The following is a 26009-nucleotide window of genomic DNA, read 5'->3' on the forward strand; positions in this document are numbered from 1 at the left end:
CCCATGAGGCCCACGCTGGGCCTACACAGCAGCTGAGAAGTGACTGTGGAGCAGGGTAGGTGGCAGGTGAGGACACCCATATCACAAGGTGGTCAGGGAGACAGCAGGCATGTCCCTAAGTCTCTCCAGGGAAGAGGAAGCAGGGCTGGCAGAGGTGAGGGTGGGCCCTGGCAGGATGGGCCCTGGGGCTGGGAGCCAGCTTCCTTGAGACTTGGCAGGGATCCACTGGGCCCAAGTGCTCAGCCCACTGGGCAGCTTTTGGTGCAGCTTCTGATGAAGTTCACCATCCAATTTGTCACAGCACATGTGGCACGGTCTCTCACAGCCCTGAGCCTTAAGTTAGCAAATCAACTTAATCAATAAAAAAAATACAATCATGCTCATGAATCCTGCCCAACCTCACTGCACAGAGACAGCCAGTCTGGCAGCTGAGGACCAAGAGACACGGTGTCCTAAAAGCAGGAAGCTGCTTCCTCACCTAGGTACCCCTCGTTCCTACTCAGCACCCAGCATCTAGCCAGGCCCAGGCTTTAAATAATAGAGATCTGTGGACATGTGGAGGATGGGAGGAGAGAGGAAGGGAAAGATCTGGGCCTGGAGAACCCAAAACCCAGAGGGTGTGAGCAGGAGGAGGCCAGGCCTCCCAGCTCTAGGCTGCCCCACCAGGCCCGCGGGTGCAACAGAGGCCCCTGTGCAGGAGGCTGCATAGGGGGCTGTTAGAAACATGTGCAGACATCATCTCAGCAGTCAAGGGAGACTGGGGACTACAGAGGGGGTCTGGGTCTGAATCCCCACTCTGCTTTGACCAGTGTGTGACCTTGAGAAAGTCTCTCATGTCCCCAAGTCTTTTCACACACTCAAAAGTGAGGGAGCAATGTGTGCCTGGCAGGCCTATTGGAGGAGTAGGTGGGAAGGACCAGGATATGCCTCATGCAGTGGACACAGCACATCTTGTTTTCCTGTTTCCTTCTAAGAGAACCATGGGAACTGCAAGGGTGACACTGGCTCCCAATGGGCTCTGACATGCTCTGAGTGTCTGTGTCCCCCGAAAATTCACATGTTGAAACTCTAAGCCCCAAGGAGGGGGCGCTTGGGAGGTGACCAGGTCATGAGGGCAGAGCCCTCACAGCGGGATTAGTGCCCTGGTGAATGAGGCCCCACAGAGCTGGCTGGCCCTCTTCCTGCCAAGTGAGGACATGACATACAGGAAGCAGTCTGCAACTGGAGAGGGCCCTCAACAGAACCATCCCTGCTGGCACCCTGATCTTGGATTGTGGCCTCCAGGACCTGGCTGACCAGTGAGAGCCAAACAAGGAGGGAGGGAAGCAGGCCTGAGGTCACATGGGAAGTAGACACAGCTGCCACCCACATGCACCTGTCCCTGCCCCCTGTCCTGTCCCTCTGCAGTATTGTATGGCATTTCCCCACACCCGCATTGCCCCTTGTCAACTGCAGGAAGTGGCAGCGTCCTCAGAGGTGCTGCTCTGAGAGCTCCTTCCCTCATCTCCTCAGCACACGTCTATCATCCCACGTGCCCAGAAACAAATGAATGATTTGGAAAATAACGCATGTCAGTTCCTCAGCTCACAGCTTAACCAAAATAGATTCCAGATGGTTTAAAGGATTAAAAAGTTTAAAAATAAATACAATATAAAACATTGAAACAACCCAAAAGAAAACATCTACCAAACACAAAAGCAATGTTAAACACACAGGAAAAGAGACCTGGCAGCATAATTTTTAAAAGCTTCTGTAAATCAAAATGCAACAAAGGCAAAATGAAAAGGCCAAAGTTAAATTGAAAACATACTGAAACACATAGGACAAAGGCTACTATCCTTAGTATGTAAGGCACTCCTACAAATTTATTTTTAAAAGCAAACATAATTTTAAGTAAAGTGCAGATGTGAGCAGGAAAGGCACGTGACCTGTCAGCAAGCGAGAAACAAACAGGAGAAACCACAGGAGCAGTTAGGAGCAGGAGATGCCAGAATCTGCCCTTCATATTAGTGGGGCTGGACAACTGGGGACACAGGGAGGGGACAGTGCAGTGGGACCCCAGCCTCAGATGCTGCTTTTGGGGGCACAAAGCAGCACAAGCCCCCGGGAAAACAATCAGGCAGATAAACCATTCCCCACCCCAAGAGTTCTGCTCCAAGGAGTCCAAACAGAAAGAAGCAGAAGCCAGAAGTGTTGTAAAATAAAGAACAGGATATTAGAAATGGCCAAGTCAATAAAAAGAAAAAAATAAATCATGTTACATATCTATACAATATGTAGCAACTTTAAATAGTGTCTAAAAGCACATACAACGCTACCAGAAAGTGTGTCACAAAATTATCTCACGAGAAGCACCAGGAACTCATGTCCCTGGCCTGTGGGGTGTACAATGAAGCCACCACTCCAGAGAACTGTTGGGCAGTTTCTGATAAAGATGGATTGACCCTGACCCTGACCGTGACCCAACCATCCCACTGCTTATGCACTTACCAAGAGAGCTGGAAACACACGTCTCCAAGAGCCTTAAACCCCATGGTCACGGCAGCCTTGTCACAATCAGCCAACCTGAGACAGCACAGATCCAATCAACAGGAAAAAGGACAACTGTGGTCCAGACTGTTGCTGCAATACAACTCAGCCTCACAAAGGGAGAACATACCAATGCCACAACTAGATGAAGGACTCACAAAAACATTGTGAAGCAAAAGAAGCCAGACCAAAAAGAGTCATACACTACAGAGCCATTTACGGGAAAATAAAGAACAAGCAAAACTCACATGTGGTGATAGAACTCAGACAGGGGTTGGAGAGGAAGAGATGTGGAGGAGTGCAAGGGACATTCTGGGGGTCGAATATGGTGTGTACTGGTCATTACACAGGTGCGTACAGTTGTCAAAACTCATCATACTGAACACTTGAGATCTGTGCATCACATTGTATGTTAACTATGTCACTATCAAAATGGTGCCACGCATAGAAAAAAGACTGGCAGGAAAAACATTACAATGCCACGTGTGAAGTTCTGACAGACACTATAACAGGGACGAACCTTGAGCTCACTGTGCTCAGTGTAAGAAGCCAGTCACAAAGGACCACAGCTTGTCAGATGACATTTGCAGGAAATGTTCAGAATCAGCAAATCCTTAGAGCCACAAAATAGAGGAGGGGTCACCAGGTAGGCAAGAGGCAGGAATGGGGGTGACTGCTGATGGGCTTGGGATGATGGAAATGCTCTGGAATCAGAAGGGGTGATGGGTGCAAAACATCGTGACTTAGTCACTTCAAATATGTGAACTGTATGCTGTGTGAATTCTATCTCAAGCTGTGACAGAACTGCCCAGAGTGGCTGTGGCCATGGTAGAGTGGCAGGTTAGTGGAAGTCTTGGTCCCTCCTTCACCCCAGGCAGGTGATGTGCCCTAGAACACCTCCTTCTCCTCCTCTGCACAGAGAACACAGTCATCCTTCCCCAGAAGGCCACTGTGAAGATGGAGCCTCACACCTCGGAGCGAGCATCACCATGCAACTAAGGCCACTCGTCCCAATCCCTTGGCCTGGCCCCAGGCTCAAATGCACCCCCAACTGCTCCTTCCCTGCCAAACAGTGCATTACCCACATGGCGCACTCCCGTCTGGAGACCTGTGGCAGGGAGGCAAGCAGCTCCAGGATTAATTAGCTAGTGTTTGCACAGGGTTCACAGAGGAATCAAGGAGCCTCCTGCAAGCTGAAACTTCCCAGGAACAGCAGAGGAGAGGACCCTGAGGCAGATGTGTGCAAGTCACAGTATGCCAGTGACACACACAAAACTGGGGCCTCTGCATGATTCCACCACATCCCATCCCCAGTTCACTCAGTCCAGGCCAACCGCAGGTCTCAAGGCGGCCCCTCCCTGGAGCTCCTCAACCAGATCATGTGCTCCTGGCTCAGCCCCCCTGTCCCACAGCCTCCTGCCAGCAGGTGGCCCAGTCTCCTCAGGGGGAAACAACAAGTGTGTAAATGAGCTGCACAGCAAGGCTACAGGGAGAAGGTGACCAGGGGTCAGGACAGGCTGCAGGGATGAAGACGCCACCCCAGCACCATCAGGTAGGAAGCTCCAGATCTTTGACAAGGTTCCCAAGACCATTCAATGGGGAAAAGATCATCTTTTCACCAACTGATAATAGAAAAACTGAACAGTCACATGCAAAAGAATGAAGTTGGACCCTTACCTTAAACCATACACAAATATGAACACAAAATTTTTAAAGACTTAAATGTAAAACCTAAAATTACAAAACTCTTAAAAGAAAACATAGGAGAAAAGCTTTGTGACATTGAATTTAGCAATAATTTCTTACCTATGACAACAAAAATACAGACAATGAAAGAAAAAAACAGAAAATAGGGCTTTATCAAAATTAAAAACTTTTGTGCATCAACGTACACCATCAACAGAATGAAAATGCAATTCACAAATGGGAGAAAATGTATCAGTTAAGGGATTAATATGCAGAATATATTAAAAACAAACAAACAAAAACTCCTACAACCAAGCAAGCAAACAAAATACTGTTTAAAGATAAATGATAGAGATAAGAAAAGTGAACAGAATGAGGTAAAAAGAGAGAAACTAAATCACTTATACAGGGAAAGCAAGCAGGCCTCAGATTGCTCCAAAGCAACATTCAAAGTCAGAAGACATGGAGTGACATCTACAAGATGGTCAGAGAATGACAGTACTGACCAAGGACTCCGTCAACATTCAAGCTGTCCTGTAAGCCCCAAAGCCAGTTTTGAACATCCAGTACTCAAGGCCACCGTTACCATCAGGCATTCTGAGAAAATACCCGCAAGAAAAACTTCATCTAATCAAGACTTGATGGAGGAAACACCATCAAAAGGGCTGTCAATGAGCATTGAATATATTTACCTGTAGATGTAAGACAGAAACCAATGTGGCTGACGGCAACAGACCAGAACGCTGATAATATAATCCCCAACTATGGAGCAATGACTCAAATGACACAAACTGGGGGCAGGGAGGGGGTACTTGAGAAAAGAAGATAATAAATAGAATAATTAGCTCATCCTCTTGTCAGTAAGAAATGCAGTCAATGGGTATCATTTAAAGCAGACATTTCAATAACAGAAATACAAGTAAATATCAGAGTACATAGGCAAACATTAAGAAAGGTATTATTGTTAACTAAAACTAGGTGATGGGAGGAAGAAAACAAAACACATTAATTTTATAATTACTCACAAAAGATGTCTTAGTTTCTTATTGCTGCCATAACAAATTATCACAAATTTAGCAGCTCAAAGCACAGAAATGTGCTCTCTCTCAGCTTCCATAAGTCAGAAGTCCAGTTGGGCTCTGTTCATTCCTGGAGATGCTAGAAAAACAACTTGGGTTGCAGGAAAAGTCCAGGTCCTTGTGTCCTTGCTGCTGGTGGCGGGGGGTGAGGGTTTGCCCTTAGCCCCTAGACCCCTCTGCTTCAGTCCTTGCACTGGGACCTCTCTGACACCCCCTTCACCACACGTCTCTCACTTCTCGCTGGAGAAAGTTCTTTGCTTTTCAAGGCTCAGCTAACTACATGGAGCCCAACCAGGTAACCCAGGATAGTCAATCTACCTTAAGGTCCATAATCTTAATCACATCTGCAACATCCCTTTCTGCCAGGTAACATGACAGGTGCTAGGGCAGTGTGTGGCTACCTGGGGGAAAGGTATGGATGGGGGTGGTGGGGAATGAGATTAGGCCCATCACAGAAAGTACTTAGTAAATGATCCCCATAGACAAACAGTGCTACAGACAGTATATGACATTATATGAGATGTTATTACAATATCTCATAGAGACAGAGGTATGGACTCTCCCAAACATCAAACTACAGAAACTAAAACAAAAGCAAAGAAAACAGATCACAGAATAAAAAACTTAAAAAAATACAAACACACAGAAGACAAAAGTAAGACCAAATATATGTGAACTATCAATAAATGTAAATTAGTTGAACTTACCTAGAGAAAGCAAAGAAAAAAAGATTCTCAGATTGAATCACAAAGGAAAACCCAACTTTATGTGGCATATAAGAAATACATTTAAAGTAATTCAGAAGGGTTAGAAATAAAAGAATGGGCAAAGGTATGCCGAGCAAATACAAACTCAAGAAAGCACTACTCATGATTTTACAGTCACAAAAAGTAGGAATAAGAAAAAGTGTACTAATGGGTGCACTTCAGAAGAAAACATAATAATCATAAATAGCTATGCACCAGATAACATAACTGCCAACATCCACTGGTGCCACAAGGGGAAATGGACAGAAATATACCAATGGTAGAGACTAGTTCACTTCTCTTGGTCCACAACAGAGCAAGAGTACAAAAACTAAGTAAAGGTTATACATGACCCAAATAAGACAATTAAGGTGGTAACATTCATTGACACACACATCAAACCTCTGTAAACCGGAAATAGAAACTCAGTCTTCTTTTCAAGTCCCAGTGGAAGAGTGATGAAACCTGATTCTATACTAGGGCCACAAGAAAACTTCCTGAGACCCAAAAGTTCAAAAGAGGAGTCAGTATTCTCTCACCAAAATGCAACTCAAACTAAAATAATAATAAAATCAATAAATCAAAAGACCGTCCACTTGGAAATTTTAAAACTTGCTCCTAAACAACTCCTGGACCAACAGGAAAACACAACCCAAAACTGCAGAACTTCCAGACAGCAAGGATAAAGAAAATCTGTTCTATCGGAACTTAAGCATCAGACCTTAAATATGAAATACTTTTTTGAAAGAATGTGAAGAAATGAAGCAAGCATACATATCACTTACAAAAAGAATGATAAGATAACCAGGAAAAATAGAAGGGATTATTAACTATTAGCAAAAAAGCAATGAGTTAATAAGTAGAAAAATAGAACAATTAAAAGCTGAATCTTTGAAGAAAAATTAAAGCAAAGAAATGGAAACCGTTAGCCACAGGATGCTGAATGTGTGCAGAGCCAGGCCAGTGGAGCAGAGGAGGGATAGAGGTGACCCAGCTAAAGGTTGACCTCCTCCAGGAAGCCACTTCAGACTTGCCAGTTCCTACAGCCATCTACAATCACGACTGGACTCCTGACCCTGTGCTGCCCTGTGTCCACACACTTGCTGCGTCAGATTTCTACTGAGGACCTACGATGACCTATGAAAGTACCATTTCCACCAGCCAAAGAACTCCAGTTGTAAGAGATTTCATCCGTATCTTTCAACCTAATACTGTGTCCACACTGGGCGTACAGTAAGCAATAATCCCAATCTCTGCTTCATAGACTCTACAACTAAAACGGAAAGCCAGCAGATAAGTAGCAATGAAAAAACATGCAGTGCTGGGGAGAAAAGGAGAAAGAACCTGAGACAGGAAATACTGGGAGACAGTAATCAGGAAGGTGAGGCAGTGACAGTGAGCTCAGACCTGCGGCAGGATGGCCATCTGCTCCCCAGGCCAGCCCGCAGGCGAGAGAGCAAGAGGTGCCGGGTGTGGCTAGAGTGGGCCCTGGCAGGAGGAGGGGGAGAAGCAGCAGGAGCCAGGCCCATCTTGTTCCCCAGCCCACACCACAGAACTTTCTGTGATGACCACAAGGTTCCCCGTCTACACCGTCCAATACACCAGCCACCGGCCAACTTGCGATGTGGCTACTGGGACTGAGGAAAGGAAGCCTTCGTTTTAAGGTCGATTTAAATAGCCACACCTGGCTAGTGGCCACCATACTGGACATCCCAGAGAGAGCTTCCAGGAAGGGGAAGAGTGGGACCAGCGTCTAGGAGGCCCCTGGAGGGTTTCCCGGGGCGACGCAGATGTGGAAACCCCTAGGGGGGGTGGCTGTCCCCGGCCCCCAGTACCCAAGAGGCACCTTTTCCCAACTGGCAAAAGGGGCAGAAAAGGCGGAGAGGAAACACCCACGGTCAGGGCCCCAGCTCCAGAGTGCAGGACCGTCCGTGGCACCGCAGTCGTGGGTGCTGGACTGGTGCTTCCCTCCAGGCGAGGAGACCGGGGCGCACAGGCCAGCGTCTACTGGACTCGGGACATGGATTGAGCTCCGGGAACCCGCTGCTGGGCAGCGGGGCTCAAGGGCCCAAGGGCCCGCCCCAAACGACGCGCAATTGTGGTCGCGAACCCAGGCCCAGGGCCCATTTGGCCCGGCTCGCCCAATCGGCCCCACCCCCGTTGCAGACCCAGATCCAGCCCCGTTTCTCCGCCTCACCTGGGCCTGGGTAGTCGCTGTCGCGCTCCGGCGCCCTTAGCGGAAGGGCGGCGCACGGGGTGGTAACGGCCCCAATCTAGCCGCCGTTGGTCCCCTTGTCTGGCAAGAGCCGGCGGCTTCCGGGAATGCACGTCCCAACCTGCCCCGCAAACGCCGCAAACGGCGGGGACGGCGGCCGGCTGGGCCAAAAGACCCGGAGACGACAGCGCGCGGCTGAGGTCCCGCCTCCCGGGTTGTGGCCTCGGTCTCCCGGGCTGTGGCCTCGGTCTCCCGGGCCGAGGCCTCGGTCTCCCGGGCTGAGGTCCCGCCTCCTGGGCTGTGGCCTCGGTCTCCCGGGCTGAGGTCCCGCCTCCCAGGCCGAGGCCCCGGTCTCCCGGGCTGTGGACTCGGTCTCCCGGGCTGAGGTCCCGCCTCCCGGGCTGTGGCCTCGGTCTCCCGGGCTGAGTTCCCGCCTCCCAGGCCGAGGCCCCGGTCTCCCGGGCTGTGGACTCGGTCTCCCGGGCTGAGGTCCCGCCTCCCGGACTGTGGCCTCGGTCTCCCGGGCTGTGGACTCGGTCTCCCGGGCCGAGGCCTCGGTCTCCCGGGCTGAAGTCCCGCCTCCCGGGCTGTGGCCTCGGTCTGCCGGGCTGAGGTCCCGCCTCCCAGGCCGAGGCCCCGGTCTCCCGGGCTGTGGACTCGGTCTCCCGGGCTGAGGTTCCGCCTCCCGGGCTGTGGCCTCGGTCTCCCGGGCTGTGGCCTCGGTCTCCCGGGCCGAGGTCCCGCCTCCCAGGCCGAGGCCTCGGTCTCCCGGGCTGTGGACTCGGTCTCCCGGGCTGAGGTCCCGCTTCCCGGGCCGAGGTCCCACCTCCCGGGCTGTGGCCTCGGTCTCCCGGGCCGAGGTCCCGCCTCCCAGGCCGAGGCCTCGGTCTCCCGGGCTGTGGACTCGGACTCCCGGGCTGAGGTCCCGTTTCCCGGGCTGTGGACTCGGTCTCCCGGGCTGAGGTCCCGCCTCCCAGGCCGAGGCCCCGGTCTCCCGGGCTGTGGACTCGGTCTCCCGGGCTGAGGTCCCGCCTCCCGGGCTGTGGCCTCGGTCTCCAGGCTGCTGAGAGCTGCGGAGGACCGGCTGGATGGCCTTGAGGAGTGGGCTACGCCTCCACCCCAGCCCAGGCCTCCAACCCCCAGGTGGGGTCTCAGCAGCTGGGGCGGCAGCAGAGCCGGGCTGCTGAGGGGCGCCGGGGCCGTGGCCCGGCCCGTCGGGAATGGGATCCGATATCAGCCCGCGGGCTCCGCGTGGGGACGTGAGCAGGCTGGGAGCTGACAGGTCCCTCGGGGCTCAACGTGCCTGTGTCACAGAAGAGAAAACCCAGGCTCAAGACAGTTTCAGAACCTTTGCCTGAGGCCGCGGCCCTTTCCCACAAACAGCCAGAGCGCAGCGTGGGGACCTCAGCTTTGGGACACTCCCCGGGCCTGGCCTCCTTCCGCAGGGGCCTGCGGGGCCTCCCTCCCCTTGTGCTGCCTTCCAGCACTGAGCTCCCAGAAGGACCCCGGCCCCTCACCCGCCCAGTGACCCACTGGAGAAGGGGCCTGAGCCCGCCTTCCTCAGGGGCAGGGTAAGTCATACACATGTTAAAAAATGAATGTTCAAAATCTTGATTCATAAAATTGTGGATTTTTTTATTTATTTTATTTTATTTTTTTTGTATTTTTCGTGACCGGCGCTTGCACCGGCCATTCCTGTATGGGATCCGAACCCGCGGCGGGAGCGTCGCTGTGCTCCCAGCTCCGCATCGGCCCTAAATTGTGGATTTTTTAGTGGATTAAAACATATGACACCAAAAAGAAATCTTCTAAAAAGATGGAATAAAACATTATATAAGGGATGTTTTAATTATTCCAATCTCAGTTTTGTCTCACATTTGCTGTGTTACTTTGATCACATTATTTCAATTTTCTGAAATTTGGTTTCATAGCCTCCTATGGAAATTAGGAAGTCAGCTTGATTACCTGAAAGTCTCCTGTGCCCGTAAGTTTGTTATCATTCTGTCCCAAATGCACAGGAGTCCCAGTTAGTCACCTCTGCATATATGCTTCATCCCAGGCTGCTCGATCCCTAACTTGCTTCCCCTCTTAACCTCCCAAGTACAAACACAGGGACAGCCTGTTTTCTCTCCCAGCCCCTGCGGCCCTAGAAAACAGCTTCCTTTCCATGCACTAGTAAAACCTGTGCTCAGGCGTCCACACCTCCAGCATTTCACACTCTTTGGTCCTGTCCCTTTGTGATGGCCCAAATCAGTCTAAATTCTCCTCTCCTTTCTACCCTCCACTTACTCCAAAGCCATCTGGTAATTAACTTCATTGCTTTATTTTCACTCACAGTTCTCCTTTTTCTTTTTCTTTTAATCGCTTCTTCCATTCGCTCTGTCCCTCCCCATCTACACTGCAGCTCCATTTGCAGATAAGAAATCTCTGTGTATATATACATATACCTCTTTCTTTTCACGTTCTCCCTTTCTCTGTCAGTCCATCTATCCATCCATCTGTCCATCTGATCTTTCATCCTTCCATCATCTATATTCATTTATCTACCTACCTGTCTACCTCTTGATGGATCTATTTCTCCAAACACAATTTGGATCATCATTCTATTCTCACCTCTACAGTTTGCTTCTAACTTCTATATTCTCTTAAAACACTCTACTGAGCTCTCTTCTCTTGCCAGAAGAGGTCTCACTCATCTGTCACCTGCTCTACTGACACACCTTCCTTTTCCTTCCAATGAGGGGAAAGCTATGAGTTCTTATAATGTGAATCCCATAGTTACAAATGACCTGGAAGGTCTGCCTGACCTTTCCGAGCAGACACCCCTGGGGAATGACACCCAGCCATGTGTCCTAGGCAGTATATAGCACCAAATTCCTTCCAGGTTATGCTCATTCCTTCCAATTTGCATTCCCAGCATCTGTGTGACCTGCTCCAATGATTTCAGAAGTGGCTTATCCATCATTACTTATTCACTGTTACCCGAGGCCCTTGTTTCCAAGGATGTCCTAGAACCTGTTGGATGTGTGCTTTCTCAGCCCCCATGCAGAGTCTGTGGGGTTCCCTCTCAGACAGCTGCTCTGAGTGACCAGCTTCCACCTTAACAGCAAGACCTTGGTGACCACTCTGATGGGAGAAAGCTGAGCAGGGCACTTGTGGGACATCTAGGACTCTTAGTTGGCTATAGAAGCCCTTTTCTTCTGTGACCACACCTGTGACTTTTAGTTCTACCTTCAGAAAACCACGTGTCCAAGCTTCATGGATTTATGAGAACCAAAAGAAAATTCAACATCGAATACTGTGTTTGTGTTCATGCTGAGTTCTCTACAGGCAAGAGCAGTTTCTTTTTTTAATTGGTGAACTTAACCTTTTTTTTTTACAAGAGATTTTATCTGTCCATGCCTCTGTGTAGGCATTCCTAAAAGACAGTATCCCAAACTATTCTCTGTCTTCCTTAGGTTCCTCCAGAGCCTTTCATAGACGTGAATTGCAAAACCATTTACACGCTGGGTGGGGTTCTTGTTTGTTTGTTTGCAGGATTCTGTGTTCCTAATTACAGTATATATTTTAAAAGCATGGGATTTGTCTTCCTCATTTTTGAACCTCTGATAAGGTAGCACAGAACAAAGATTCAATCCACATTTGATGAATAAGTGAATTATGTAGTTTCTGAAGAGAGGAAATAACCAGGGCAGATGCTCACCCTGTCCCTGGCACTGATGAAGAGGATGGCTCCATTTTTGTCCCTTGGAGCTATCCCTGATGTCCCCATAGCCCCACACATGACAGCCGGCCAATGGGCTGTGAAGACCAAGGAGTTTATTAGTGATGGATCCAGAGCAAAATACAGGGACACCCAGAAGAGCAGGGCTAGTGTCAGGAGGAGCTCTCCTGTGCCCTGGCATCACGCCTTCTGCTCACATCCACATTTCCATTCCTTTCCTTCCCTGAGCATTAAAGTGCTAAAAGAAAATTCCTTTATGTCTCTTTTAGTTCTGTGTCTTTCAGCCTATGGCTTTTTCCCTGACATTTCCTCATAGACATTAAATATATTCTCTGGGACATACAGAAATACTTAAAAATTTTTGGACTACAAATGACCTACATTATTGCTTATACTTCTGTATTTTATTATTGTGCATATATATGTCGGGCTTTAAAAACGAACACCACCTTAAGTGACATTACAAGTGGATTAACGTGGCAGCCTAAGATGGCACCAGGAGGAAGTAGGGTGGGAGTGTCTGCGGGAACCTTGCCTTAGCCCTTATTGGCCGCACTCGTGAACACTGTGTGATTGCAATAGATAGGCATTGAGACAGGACCCTTAAGCTGATTGGAGGATGTAAAAAACCTGCCTTCCCCATTTGCCTTTAAAAGCAAGTGCTTGTGTGCTAATAAACGGAACTGCTCGACAGAACCCCCGCCGCGTCTGAGTGTCCTTTAACCGGGCTGTTTTGGGGGCCGGCGGTGTGCTCACCTCTCTTCAGGGCTCTCTTCCCCCATCTCCTTCCAAAGGGGACAGAAGGGAAAGAGGAATCCCGGGCCCATTCACTCGCCCACCCTAAAGGAACGAGGCTAGGGCTGTTCGGGTTGGCCGGCGGCGGACCCAACATATATAATTTTGTATTACGGTTAATAATACTTGAGCTGTTAATTTTGGACAATTACTAGTCTAAGCACTTTATATTTATTAACCAATTCACTCTTCTCAGTACTCCCGTGAGGAACGTAGCATTATTATCTCAGTTATAAAGGTGAAGAAAGTGAAGCTACTTCAAGAAAATGATAAAAAGGTACAAACCTTTCACTTACTGTATGTGTAATATATGCCAAACCCTGTTTTCCATACAGGGCGTACAGTGGTGAATAATACATACCAGAAACCTACGTTCACATAGTTCTTATTCTAGAGGAGAGTAGCAGAATGTAAACAAAAAATCAAGGTGATCATCATAGTGATAAGTGATATATATAAAATCAAAATTGTCAGTAAAATAGCTCTGTGTTTAATGTTTATGAGGTCTCCAAGAATGTCTCTCTGAAAAGGTGACATTTTAAACAGAGAATGGATATTAAAACAAAACTAGGCAGGTGAAGGTAAGGGGCAAGAACATTCCAAGCAAAAATTTTAAAACAGTGTAAAATAAGCTGGGTACAGAAAGACAAATATCACATGATCTCACTCATATTTGTAATCTAAAAAGGATGCTCTTATCTAAGTAAAGAATAAAATGTTGGTTACTGTGGCTGGGGTGGTTAGTGGGAAGAAAGAGTTGAGGATATGTTGGTCAAAGAATACATAATTGTAGTTAGATAAAAGGTTTAAATTCAACAGATCTATTGTACAGCATGGTGACCATAATTAATGATGATATATTCTGTTCTTCAAAATCTCTGAGAGTGAATGTCGTGTTCTCTCCTCAAAAATGATAACTATATGAGGTAATGCATTGGTTAATTAGCTGGATTTATCCGTTTCAATACATATGTATATATATATTTAAAACATTATGTTGTACTCATAAACAATACATACAATTTTATGTCAATTTAAAAAAATAAATTTGAAAAAAATGTTGCATAGAAATACTTGTGAGATGATAGTAGGTGTAAAAGACAGAATACTAAATGTAATACACTCATTAACTGTATATTAAAAATAAGATAAAAAGACCAATTAAAATTGAGGGGAGTACAAATAACTTTTGTTTTAGTTTTTATACTTTTCTATATTTTTCTTATTTCTGTTACCCAATAAATGTTATTTTAAATTGCCTCTGGAAAATAAAAAACTAGAGGTAATTTTAATGTTGGAGGAAGGAAATTGCTTTGATAATATTCACATTTATGTAGCTTTTCTACAGAGGACATTCCTTTGGAGTCATTTACCAGTATATGTCATGCTAGAAACCACTGTGTGTTGGGCTTGGTGAAGAAGAGAATGAATTTAAGATTTCCCAGTGGCTAAAAAGTATGGTGATGTCACACAAAGTAGGGAAGTCAGAGCAACTGGAGCCACAAGTCTGCACATAATCCTCCCTAAATCCTTGGCTGCTTCTTGAGCTGGTCAAGTACATAGAAAACACCAAAGAGCCCAAGGACATAGAGCAACTGGGAGGATAAAGGAACTGGCAAGATGCTCTAAGACACAGGAAAGACTGAGATGCTGATGGAGTTCTGTCAACTTATAACAGCTTGGTTAACACTTCTAACTTTTTCTTAAAACCCCAAAAGGTGAAACTTCTGATGCTGGACAGGATGAAATTAAAACATTCCATTCTATATTTTTGGCTAATTACAACAAAACATCCTACAAAATTCAAAAAGGAGGGCCGACCCCGTGGCACACTCGGGAGAGTGCCGTGCGGGCGACTCCAAGCCAAGGGTTGCGATCCCCTTACTGGTCACAAATAAGCCAAAAAAAAAAAAAAATTCAAAAAGCAAATGACACAAGTCTCTGAATGGTGGAGAAAATAAGTCCAACAGGCTAAGTACCTTAAAAGAAAAGGAATAAACATAGTAAATTTCATGTTTGTTTCGTTTGTTTGTTTGCACTCTGATGTATTTTGGCCTATTCACTGGCCCTGGGCTAGATCACAGACCACCCTGCCCCACCCTGTGCAGATCACGAGTCAGGTAGTTGAAAAAAGATTCTGGTGGCCGATAACTTGACAGACATGCTTTATCCCAACATGAGCTCTGCTGGCCAGTGGTATGGAGCTGCTGCTTTTTTACCAAAATTACACAACAGTGCTAATGAGCCAAGGAGTATATGGGCGTGCATGCACAGTTACACCCCTCTTATATCACTTGTTTACAGTGGATGTGCTGAGTCATTACCCAGCCAGATACCAGGCGAGGGGTCCTGACTATACTCACTCCATTTTCCTCATACTCCGCCCCTTCAGGGTCCTTCAATGTACAATCTATGCATCTGAGATCTTCCTGAGACCTTCTGTGATATTCCCTTAGTGAGGATAGCTGACTCTTGCATCCATAAGCCACAGCAGCAATATAGGTTGCAGGAACATGCCACCAAAACACTTCTGTACTTCATGTCCACTAAAGTGGTTCCATTATCACTTTCTGTGACCAGGGGCCAACCATACATGGCTATAATGCTATTTAATGCCTAATACTGCTTACCTGGTCTGGGGCCTTGCAGAGCCATACAAACGGAAGACCTGTAACCATATCAACAAAAAGGTGATTTAGCTTGAGTAAGGTTTTCAGTTCTGCATGAAGAGAGGACACAGCTGTGAAAGGATTCATCCCACAGTATAAAAGAAATACCCTGGGTTTACTGCAGGTCAACACACTACTCTGCTTTTTATTTGTATGTCATGTGTGCAACTCCTGGTGGTTTGTGGACATGTGTGCAACTCCTGGTGGTTTGTGGACATTAAGCTTGTCTATTAACTGTGTTTTCCTTCTTTGCTTAGCTTTGTTTTAATTATATATATGAATATGCCATAAGCTTTTTAGTTCTCTTTGAATCCCCTACACTAAGTACAGTGTCTGGCAGTTGGAGTCCAAATGTCATCTTATAAATAATTTTATGGATATATAATGTTATTAATAGGAGAATCACCCCAAAATTGTTCTTTGTAGGAATCCCAGGAACCTAGGACACTATTGACTATTTAATAAAACTTGCATTACTTTAACATAATGATGTCATTAGAGGAGTAAAAATACATTCACATGTACTGATTAAAAGGCACAGTCATTGAAATATTTTACATATTCTCAACAGGCAATGATGATGATTCTTAAATAAAAGGGCAACAATATGGAGAATAAGCCAGAGGCAGAGAAGGTCATGGGCAGCCGGAGGAGAGGGAGTTGAGATAACCAGGTCATGAGTCCACAGGGAGGACCACCTGACCATGCATCAGGCCTGTAGCCCCAAATCATCCTGGGGTGACCTGACAGGTGCAGGGCCACATGTTCTCATAGGCATCATGGATTAAGTTAAAACTAATTAGGTTTTTGAGTCAGGTCAGTAAAATTTTCTCTTGAAAATTAGCTTCACACTCTTCTAGTCATAAAAATCATTGTTCTAACTGAGGAAAGCTACATGACTCACACCTGCTGGGATAGCCGGAGCAGCAGGTGTGAGTGTGTAAGATCCAGAATGCTGCTGGTGAGAGCCTCGCAGCACCACTGGCCTCTCTCCTTCTGGGAAGGCTTCTCTCTCTGATAAGGAAGTTCATGCTCCATAAATTAGACATGACTGGGGGAAGGTGATCCTGACACAGACCAAAAGGAGGACTCTTTGCTGGGGGATGAACAAGGACATGTGAGAGATACATCAGGCTGGGCTCAAAAAGGCTAAGAGGTGATGTCCTGGAGAATATCTGTGTTTACAGAGAAAACAGTCACCCGTCTATAGTTAACTTCTGTTCCATTAAGAAGAATACCACAAATGTGGCAGCCATGGTTGAGGTTAAGATTAAGGTTAACATTGCTCACAAGAATATAATATATAAATACATGTGCCTTGCCAAATAGGAGGTTTGGGGGCTAATTTCAACCTAGATTCTGCATTTAATGCTGGTGTTCTGGGTCAGGGCTGCGTCCCCTGGAGGAAAGATCTTTTTGTCTAAGCCAGTCTGGAAGTGGAAAATATTCCTCATTCTTACAGAGGTTCTGTTTAGTCCCCTGAAACCACCAAACATGTGTGAAGGACACCAGGAATCTCTTGAAACAACAGGGATACATTGGGAAATCTGACATGGCAATCTATTTGTCTGAAGATGGGGCTATTAGGGACTTATGTTTTGTTGACAAGAATTGTGACCATATAACACACCCAGACCAAGGTGCCTTGGGAAAATGTGCTCACTCGAAAAAGTTTGGAACCCAGCTGTTCTTAGCCCGCTGTTTTCCAGGAATTAAATGAATTCAATTTTCCCACAGTGTTTCCCCTTTATAACAATCCCAAGGCCAAAGCTGTTCAGCTTTTATAGGTGATATGACAATTATAGGCCTGGAGGGAGATGAGCTGATGACATCCTTTATAATGATGATTAGAGGCCTCATCTCACACACACAGACTCACTCCACAGACTCAGCTGGGCGAATGCCTGTTTCTCAGCTTCGTTAACTGTGAGTGTTCATGGCTCAGGTGGGTTGTGGGATGAGACTTTTCTCAACTGAAGTGTTACGAGAAGTGTCTTCTGGTAATTTCAGCCTTATATCTTAGAAAATATTAGGTAAAATAATCACAGAGTTTCTGACAAAAAGACCAATTTCATAACTTTTATGAGGCTATAAATTTATGAATTTGCAAAAGGACATTTATAATTTTGTAATGTTATATTTGAATTGGAATTGCATTTTATTTTTACCTAATATTAATATAACATATAAGGTACAATTTTCACTGTTGTTTAAATAAAATTTTAACTACTAAAGACACCAAATCTAAACTAATATGCTGTATTCATACTTTGTTTTTTTAAAATATGGCATATTTTTTAAGTCAGAATTTTTCAATTATTATAGGACAGTTTCAATTTTTATCATAAAATATAAGAAAGATTTGACATTTTACAATAATGAGATTTTAATAGATAAATGTAAAGATCACTGTTTTTAATGCCATATTGTAATTGCTAATAGTAGAATTATTTTTTTTTCCAGCTAACAAAAACAAAAAATCTGAAAATACCAACTTCTGCTGTTTAAGACCTGCACTAAGCCCAATTGCCAAAGAGTAGTAGATGCATTCCAGTTATTCAGTTGTGTTTTATACTTACTATTTTATACTTACTATATTTTCTTTTGATGTTTGTAATATTCAGAAAAGGTTCTTTTTATGGAACTGATCTATGCGGGAAAGAAAAAGTTTTCCTTTTCTGAAATTGCTATCTGTGTTCCCACATTGCAACTATTGCTAGTAAACCACCCGACCCCCTACCCTGTCACCTGCAGTTCCCATGATGGCTTTATGTTGTTGATGGTCAGTCACAGTATATTTTACAATGTTGTTCATGGAACATGATAAAATTGATTGTAAAGATAAAATTATTGATTCATATAATAATAAAATAAAGCCCAGCATGTTATTTTATAAAGTGGGTTATATAATATTATCTGAACTAGCAGAGTGCAAAGATCTGTATGGAAAGAGTCTGTATAGTCATAAAATAAAACAAATCCAGTTATGTATTATTTTAAATAATATATATCTTAAATGTGAGGAAATAAAATTTTAAGCCTCATTTTTTTTTCAAATTAACATATTTGCCTTTTCCCAAAATAATGTTTAGGTTCTCAAAATTATTTCTTCTTTTTCATTATACTTCTATCTTCTTTATACATATGATCTAAGCTCACATATTTATATGAATATTTATATGTTCTGGAATGAATTAATTGGATAAAACAATGACATCTGTATGCAGGGGGAAATAACACAAAAACATAATTTAAATTTTTTTCAGTGAAAGTTTTACACTGGGTTCTGATGTTGGATATTTCTTGATTAAATCTTTTATTTTATTTTATTTATTTATTTATTTATTTATTTATTTATTTATTTATTTATTTATTTATTTATTTATTTATTTTCCTTAATTTTATTTTGTCGATATACAATGTGGTTGATTATTGTTGCCCATGACCGAAACCTCCCTCCCTCCTCCCTCCCCCCCACCCCCCCAACAATGTCCCCTCTGTTTGCTTGTCGTACCAACTTCAAGGAATTGTAGTTGTATGTCTTCTTCCCCCTCCTCCGTTTTTGTGTGTGTGTGTGTGTGTGTGTGTGTGTGAATTTATTTATTTATTTTTAGCTCCCACCAATAAGTGGGAACATGTGTTATTTCTCTTTCTGTGCCTGACTTGTTTCACTTAATATAATTCTCTCAAGGTCCATCCATGTTGTTGCAAATGGCAGTATTTCATTCATTGATTAAATCTTAAAGGTCATATACTTTGCAACAGAAGGTACAAGTTTTTTTTATCATTGGAGGGTATACCCATATTAAGTGAAGTCTCAATAAAAGGATCAACCTATAGTTATTTTAATTCAATCACACAAATGTCATTCAGTGGAGAAATGTGACATTTATCCTCTTGAAAATTGAGAGGTGGACATTAGATATTGACTTCTGAAATGGATGAATTTATATAAGGGACATGTGGGATGAAAGCGTAGAAGTGAGTCAAAGGCCATTTTGAGATGATAATATTAAAAGGATATTTAGTAAGCAAAATTATGGTCCCCCAATTGTATCCACAGCTTAATGTTTAGTACCTGTAAATATACTAGGTTTTATGACAAAGAAAAATTAAGCTTATCAATGTGGTTAAGGTTGCTAATTAACTAACTGACTCTAAGATAGGAAGATTATTTTGGATTATGTGGGCTCTTGGGTTGGGTGGGCCATATGTAATCAGAAGAGTTCTTAAATGTGGGAAAATGGGGCAAAAGAAACAGTGGTAGAGTGATGTCACATTGAGAAAGACTCAGTTGGTCATTACTGGTTTTAAAGTTAAAAGGGGGCCACAAGCTGAGGAATATGGGCATCCTCTAGAGCGTGAAAAGGCAAGAGAACAGATTTTCCCCTGAGCCTACAGAAAGGGATGCAGCCTTACACACGTGATGATTTGAAACAAGTGAAAACATTTTTGGACTTCTGAATTCTAAAACCTTAGATAAGGATTTGAGTTGTTTAAACCATTACATTTTTAGTAAATTTAAGTTTAGCAAATTCTAAAGCAGTAATAGAAAACTAATTTAGGGCTTGCATATTGTCATGCCAGGGTAAATTTTTTTTTAAATAGCTTAACATTGACATACTCATTTCTCTTTTCAGTTGGAATGAAAAACATTTTTTAAAAAAACAGTGGTTGTGGGGCCGACCGGTTAGCTCAATTGGTCAGAGCAGAGCCTTATAACACCAAGGCTGCCATTCAGATCCCCACACCAGTCAGCTGCCAAAAGAAAAAAAAATGGATGAAATGACTCCATTATCTCTCCCAAGCATGTGTTACAAAGAAAAAGCCATAACAACAAAAGTTGAGAAAGATGTAATGAACATAAGTTTGTTTTACTTTCCAGTGTTTTTCTTGGTGATTTTTTCCATTATCATAACATTGCCTTCAGTTCAGCTATACGAAAAAAAAAAAGTAATTTTTATATGTGCATCACTTTTCTGGGTTCTAAACATTAAACAAATAAGGGCATAATATTATTAAAGATGACAAAGAGTGTGTCCTGGGTACTATAGGAGTATAGATAACAGGTACCTCATTCAGGCATTATTGTCTGTGTAAATACATTATATAAATATATCAAATGTATTATATGTGTATGAAAATATAAGCATATATGAAAAATATTACTGAGGCTGAATTTTGAAGATATTATGAGTTACTCAGTATTTATCAAGAATAGTAAAATACAATAAAAATTATGATGATGATAATTTCAACTAAGAAAAAGAAAAAAACACTGATAATGTGAGGTCTATTTTTTTTTCAGACACCAAAAATATGTTTCCTCTTTTACACTAAGATGAAGTGACTTTCTGCTTCTACTGCCATTAAGCACTGCCTGATGTCCCAAGCCGGCACTGGGATCTCAGCCAACACCTTTCTGCTTCTCGTCCGCATCTCCACACTCCTTCTGGGTCACAGGCCTAAGCTCATTGACCTGATCACCTGCCACTTAGCCCTTGTCCACATAGTGATGCTCCTCATTGTAGTATTTTTGGTGTCCCCAGATCTGTTTGAGTCACTCAATTTTCAGAACGACTTCAAGTGTAAGGTGTTTTTCTTCATGAGCAGAGTGATGCGAGGCCTCTCCATCTGCACCACCTGCCTCCTGAGCATGTTCCAGGCCATCACCATCAGCCCCAGCACCTCCTGGTTAGCGAGATTTAAACATAAATTCACAAATGACATTATTCATATTTTATTTTTCTTGTGGTTCCTCAGTTTGTCTTGCAGCAGTAACCTGATCTTCTATACAGTGGCTTCTTCCAATGTGACCCAGACCAATCTACTAAGTGTCAGTAAATACTGCTCGCTCTTCCCCATGGTCTCTATCATCCAGGAAGTGTTTTTGACTCTGACATTATTCAGAGACGTCTCCGTTGTAGGAATCATGATGCTCTCAAGCGCATACATGGTGATTCTCTTGTTCGGGCATCAGAGACGATCCCTGCACCTTCACAGCACCAGTCTCTCCCCAAAAAGCACCCCAGTGAAAAGAGCCTCCCAGACCATCCTGCTGCTGGTGAGTTTCTTTGTGGTCATGTACTGGGTGGACTTTATCATCTCATCTTCTTCAGTCCTGTTATGGGCATATGATGCAGTTGTCGTGGACATCCAGAGGTTTGTGGGCAATGTTTTTGCCACTGTCAGTCCTTTAGTGATAATCAGATCTGATAAAAGGATAATCGAGACTTTACAAAATATGTGGCAGAAGTGCCATCGTTTTTGAACAAGTTAGTGATTAAAATAAGTCTTATGAACAGATTCTTCTGTAATCAAATTATTCAAGTAGCATAGCATTTTCATCTTGTTTAATTAAAAGTTGTGGAGTCACACTTTAGTATATCTAAATATGGTTAATCTTATGTTGCCATTTTTTTGTGGTTTCTTTCATTTAATGTTCATGGTGTTTCAATACTCCCACAGGTTTACAGGTTTACGTGTGTATTTTGATTCTCAAATCTCCACCAAAAAACCTTTTCTTTTGAAGTATACTTTTTATAAGGCCCATGCAAACCATATTTTTCAAAATTTTTACTTGCAAAAATATTTTATCCTTTTCCATCAAATATATCTTAGCTAAGTATTAAATTGTAGCTTGAATATCAATGTTTTCCCTAAACTCCTAATATATTTTTTCCCTAAATTACTGCTTTTGTTTAGACTCGAGATTTTGCTGTCATCTTCATAGGTTAATCTGTATTTTCTTTGTCACTGCCTTTTTTATTTTTTGGCATCTGGCTAGTATGGGGATTTGAATAGTGACCTTGGTGTTATAATGCTGCACTCTAACGAATTGAACTAACTGCCCTTACATTGATAATCAGCCCTGATGAATTCCAAATTTACTTGAAAAGCCTTACTCAGTAAATACTTAGTGATGTATATGTGTATGTGCAAGCCTGGTGCCAAAAATCATTTTCTCTTTCCCTCTCTTTCTCTTTGTACCTATAGAAGACTCTTTTATGATTCTTTCTGCCCAACTGAATGAAGATGAGGCATTTTTATCATGGCTTTTAAGTATTTTCTTTCTTCTTATATTATGAAGTTAGACTATTATTTCTATTTCAGTATTTCTTTTATCCCTTTTATAACACAACGTATTTCTCAATACAAGAAATCATGTTGTTTTCAATTTTTTTAATTTATAAATTTTTTTTATTGTAGTTTTCTTTCACTTCTCAGTGACACTATTATCTGTGTTTTATTTTTTCTCATTCTAGTTGTCATATAAATGTGTATATAAATATAGTATTTTCTATTTGTCACTCTGCACTGCATCTTGGCTATGTTTATTCTGCTTAGTCTTTCATTTCACTAATCTCTAAGGAGCTCATTTTAACTTAATGTTTAACCCATACATTAAAAATAAGTTTTACATATTATATTTATATGCTGTTTAATTTATATTTGTATTTTTCAACTATAGTGTCATATATAGTTTCTTGACTTTTCCCAGTATACCACACAGGCATTGTGGCAGATGACAGTCTCATGAGAAGCCTTAAGTTTCTTCACTGGGAACACCAGCACTCCTGCAATATACCATGTAGTAATAACAATTTGTAGAGGGTGATACTTTTTTTAATACTTGAAAAGCAATTTTATATCTTGCACATATTTATAAAGTAATGATTTTCTATCTTAGTAAAGAGTTGCCATAAATTGTGAGAAATTCTTTTTTATAACATGAAACCAGTAGTTGGTAGAATAAGACACCTAAATTTAGGTTCCTTGATTCCAATCACTATCCTTCTTTAACACTTCCATGACTCCTTAAAGTAATCTTATTTTGAATTTTTAAGTTAATCCAGAAGTTATTTAAAAGGATGTTGCTTAAAATTTGCACGTGGCTATATATTCTTTTTCATTAACACTTTATTTGTATACACACTGTTGTCATTTCACAGTAGTTAGAGAAAAGAGATCTGTATGAATTTTATTTTCAAAAAATATTGACATTTTATGAAGTCTGAAACCTTGTCCATTTTTTGGAAATTTCTCTGGATGTTTCAAAATAACATATTCACTGTTTACTGGTTTAAAATGCTGTCCATCCATCTGTCTACCCAATTAGTGCATCTGTTTCATAAAGGCATGAAACACTTTTTAAAGAGAGTTTATTTGTTGTGTAATTGTGCACACAGATGTAGATATAGCAGGCTTAACTGCTTATCTTTAGAAAGATTTGCTGATAATGATGGCCTTTGACTGGCAAAACTTAGATTTCAGAAGGATTTTACCATTAACCAATTGGAGTGATTCTCTGTGTCTAACTTGTTTAAGCAAACAATACCGTTTATGCTGATCATCGACTTTCCTTGTAGAACACGTGTATGTGCCAGGCACAGGTCGTCTATGTGATCAGCCCCTAACTGGAAAACAAACAAAAAACTTTATTGTATTAATTCTCTAATGAGCTCTTCTGGTTGGCAACATTTCTCATGTGTTGTCACAACTCATTGCCAGGGAGATTAAACATGTATTTTGTGACTTTCTTCTGAAAGGTTTGTTGTTGGGCCTGCGAGATTGGGAGGACCAGAAAGCAGCAACAAAGTAGGAGGGAGCCTCCACCTTGTGAACTCCACCCCTCCCCTCTCCCCCTCCCTCGCTGGAAGGCAGGAACTGGAAGCCGAGCCCTGATCAATTCCACACCATATATGGGCAAAACCCCCGCCAGCAGCCTCCCCTATAAATACCCTCTTGTGTCCACCCTGGGCGCGTCTATCCCTGGCCTCACTCCCTTGTGGGCCGCAGAACCTCACCTGGGAGCGCCCCCATTAAAGCCTGCCTTGACCGGACGCCTGGTGCCGAAACCCGGGAAGGCTGAGGCCCCGCTCTGGTGGGAGCCTCTGTCCTCTCATTACCAGAACCTCATCTGAGCCCCGCGCCTCGAGACACCGGGTAAGTTCCCCCGATTCCGTGCCCTGATCTGGGTGGTCCTGCCTAAAAATGTGGCCACATCAGGGCGACTCCACCGAGTCACCAGGTGACTCTCGTTGGGCACCTGAGGATCGGGAGATGCCCACACCCTCACAGCACCCTCTTAATCCGACCCCAGCCCGGGATTCCAAACGTGGATGCCTGCTTGAATCCCCGGACTGCCCAGCAGGAATCGTGGGAACTGCCCAGTCCAAATCCGACCCAAAACCCCCTCTGGGCTGCCTGCTGGCCGATCTCGAGGCTTTGGGGCTCTCACTAGACCTGAGAAGGTGCCACCTTATCCATTACTGTTTGGTGGCCTGGCCCCAATACCAATGGATAGTCAGTGTCGATGGCCCCTCGAGGGCACCTTTGACTATCAGGTTCTCACAGATTTGGACAACTTTTGCAGACGCCAATGCAGATGGTCCCAAGTCCCTGAGGGACAGGCTTCTTGGACCTGTGCTCGCGCCCCTCCCTCTGCACCCGCTGCTCCACCCGCTGCTCCATTTCCCAAGTTGTCCTCGCTCTGACCACGCCAGCTCCATCTGCCCCTGAAACTCCTGAATCCTTCCCCCCTTCCCCTCTGTCCGAACCCCCTGAAAACATGGCCAGCCCACCGGCTGGGGGGCAACTTCCCCTCCCTATCCAGAGCCTCTTCACCCCTTGCCCTGCTCCTCCAGCACCTGCCCCGGTGCCTCACGCTGACCCGGGACCTTCACCCCCGGCACCTTCACCCCAACACCTTAACCCCCAACCCCTTCACCCCAACACCTTCACCCCGGCACCTTCAACCCCGGCACCTTCACCCCCAACACCTTCACCCTCGGCACCTTCACCCAACACCTTAACCCCCAACCCCTTCACCCCCAACACCTTCACCCCGGCACCTTCAACCCCTGCACCTTCACCCCCAACACCTTCACCCCCGGCACCTTCACCCCCGGCACCTTCACCCCCGGCACCTTCACCCCCAACACCTTCACCCCCGGCACCTTCACCCAACACCTTCACCCCCAACCCCTTCACCCCCAACACCTTCACCCCCGGCACCTTCACCCCCAACACCTTCACCCCCGGCACCTTCACCCCCAACACCTTCACCCCCAACCCCTTCACCCCGGCACCTTCAACCCCTGCACCTTCACCCCCAACACCTTCACCCCCGGCACCTTCACCCCCGACACCTTCACCCCCGGCACCTTCACCCCCAACATCTTCACCCCCGGCACCTTCACCCCCGGCACCTTCACCCCCAACATCTTCACCCCCGGCACCTTCACCCCCGGCACCTTCAACCCCGGCTCACTTCCCATTTCTGCCTGGACACAGTCCTGAGTCATCCCACCTCCCCCTGACCTGGTCTGCCCCTTAAGGGAGGTCACTGGTGCCGAGGGAGTGGGTGAGTTCCTGTCCCCTTCTCGCTCCAGGACGTCTCCCAAATTGAAAAGCAGCTGGGTTCCTACTCTGCTAACTGGGAAACTATACCAAGGAGTTCCAATGTTTAGCCCAAGCACATGACCTAACATGACACGACTTACAAGTCGTCCAGACCACAACCCTCACAGCAGAGGAAAGGGAACACATCCAGGCTGCTGCCCA

At 44.4% G+C, this 26009-nt stretch overlaps 3 protein-coding genes across 3 annotated transcripts in view; 2 read left to right on the forward strand and 1 right to left on the reverse strand.

The window, feature by feature from the left end:
• Nucleotides 1–16481, reverse strand: part of LOC134363226 (zinc finger protein 33B-like) — a 40407-nt gene extending 23926 nt beyond the window's left edge. The window contains exons 1-4 of the mRNA XM_063078785.1: nt 16350–16481; nt 15405–15442; nt 8431–9541; nt 8238–8353 (exon numbers count right to left, since the gene is read on the reverse strand). Of these exons, the coding sequence (XP_062934855.1) occupies nt 8238–8353; nt 8431–9541; nt 15405–15442; nt 16350–16481 (1397 nt within the window). The remainder of the gene's footprint in view (nt 1–8237; nt 8354–8430; nt 9542–15404; nt 15443–16349) is intronic.
• Nucleotides 16482–20826: 4345 nt separating this feature from the next.
• On the forward strand, nt 20827–21714 carry LOC134363227 (putative vomeronasal receptor-like protein 4). Its single transcript, XM_063078786.1, has one exon. The coding sequence runs from the start codon at nt 20827–20829 to the stop codon at nt 21712–21714; it is 888 nt and encodes a 295-aa protein (XP_062934856.1).
• A 3300-nt stretch (nt 21715–25014) lies between these two features.
• LOC134363228 (uncharacterized) lies at nt 25015–25782 on the forward strand. Its single transcript, XM_063078787.1, has one exon. The coding sequence runs from the start codon at nt 25015–25017 to the stop codon at nt 25780–25782; it is 768 nt and encodes a 255-aa protein (XP_062934857.1).
• Nucleotides 25783–26009: the final 227 nt, after the last annotated feature.

Source organism: Cynocephalus volans, chromosome 14 (genome assembly GCF_027409185.1).
Source record: "Cynocephalus volans isolate mCynVol1 chromosome 14, mCynVol1.pri, whole genome shotgun sequence".
Classification (NCBI taxonomy): Eukaryota; Metazoa; Chordata; class Mammalia; order Dermoptera; family Cynocephalidae; genus Cynocephalus; species Cynocephalus volans.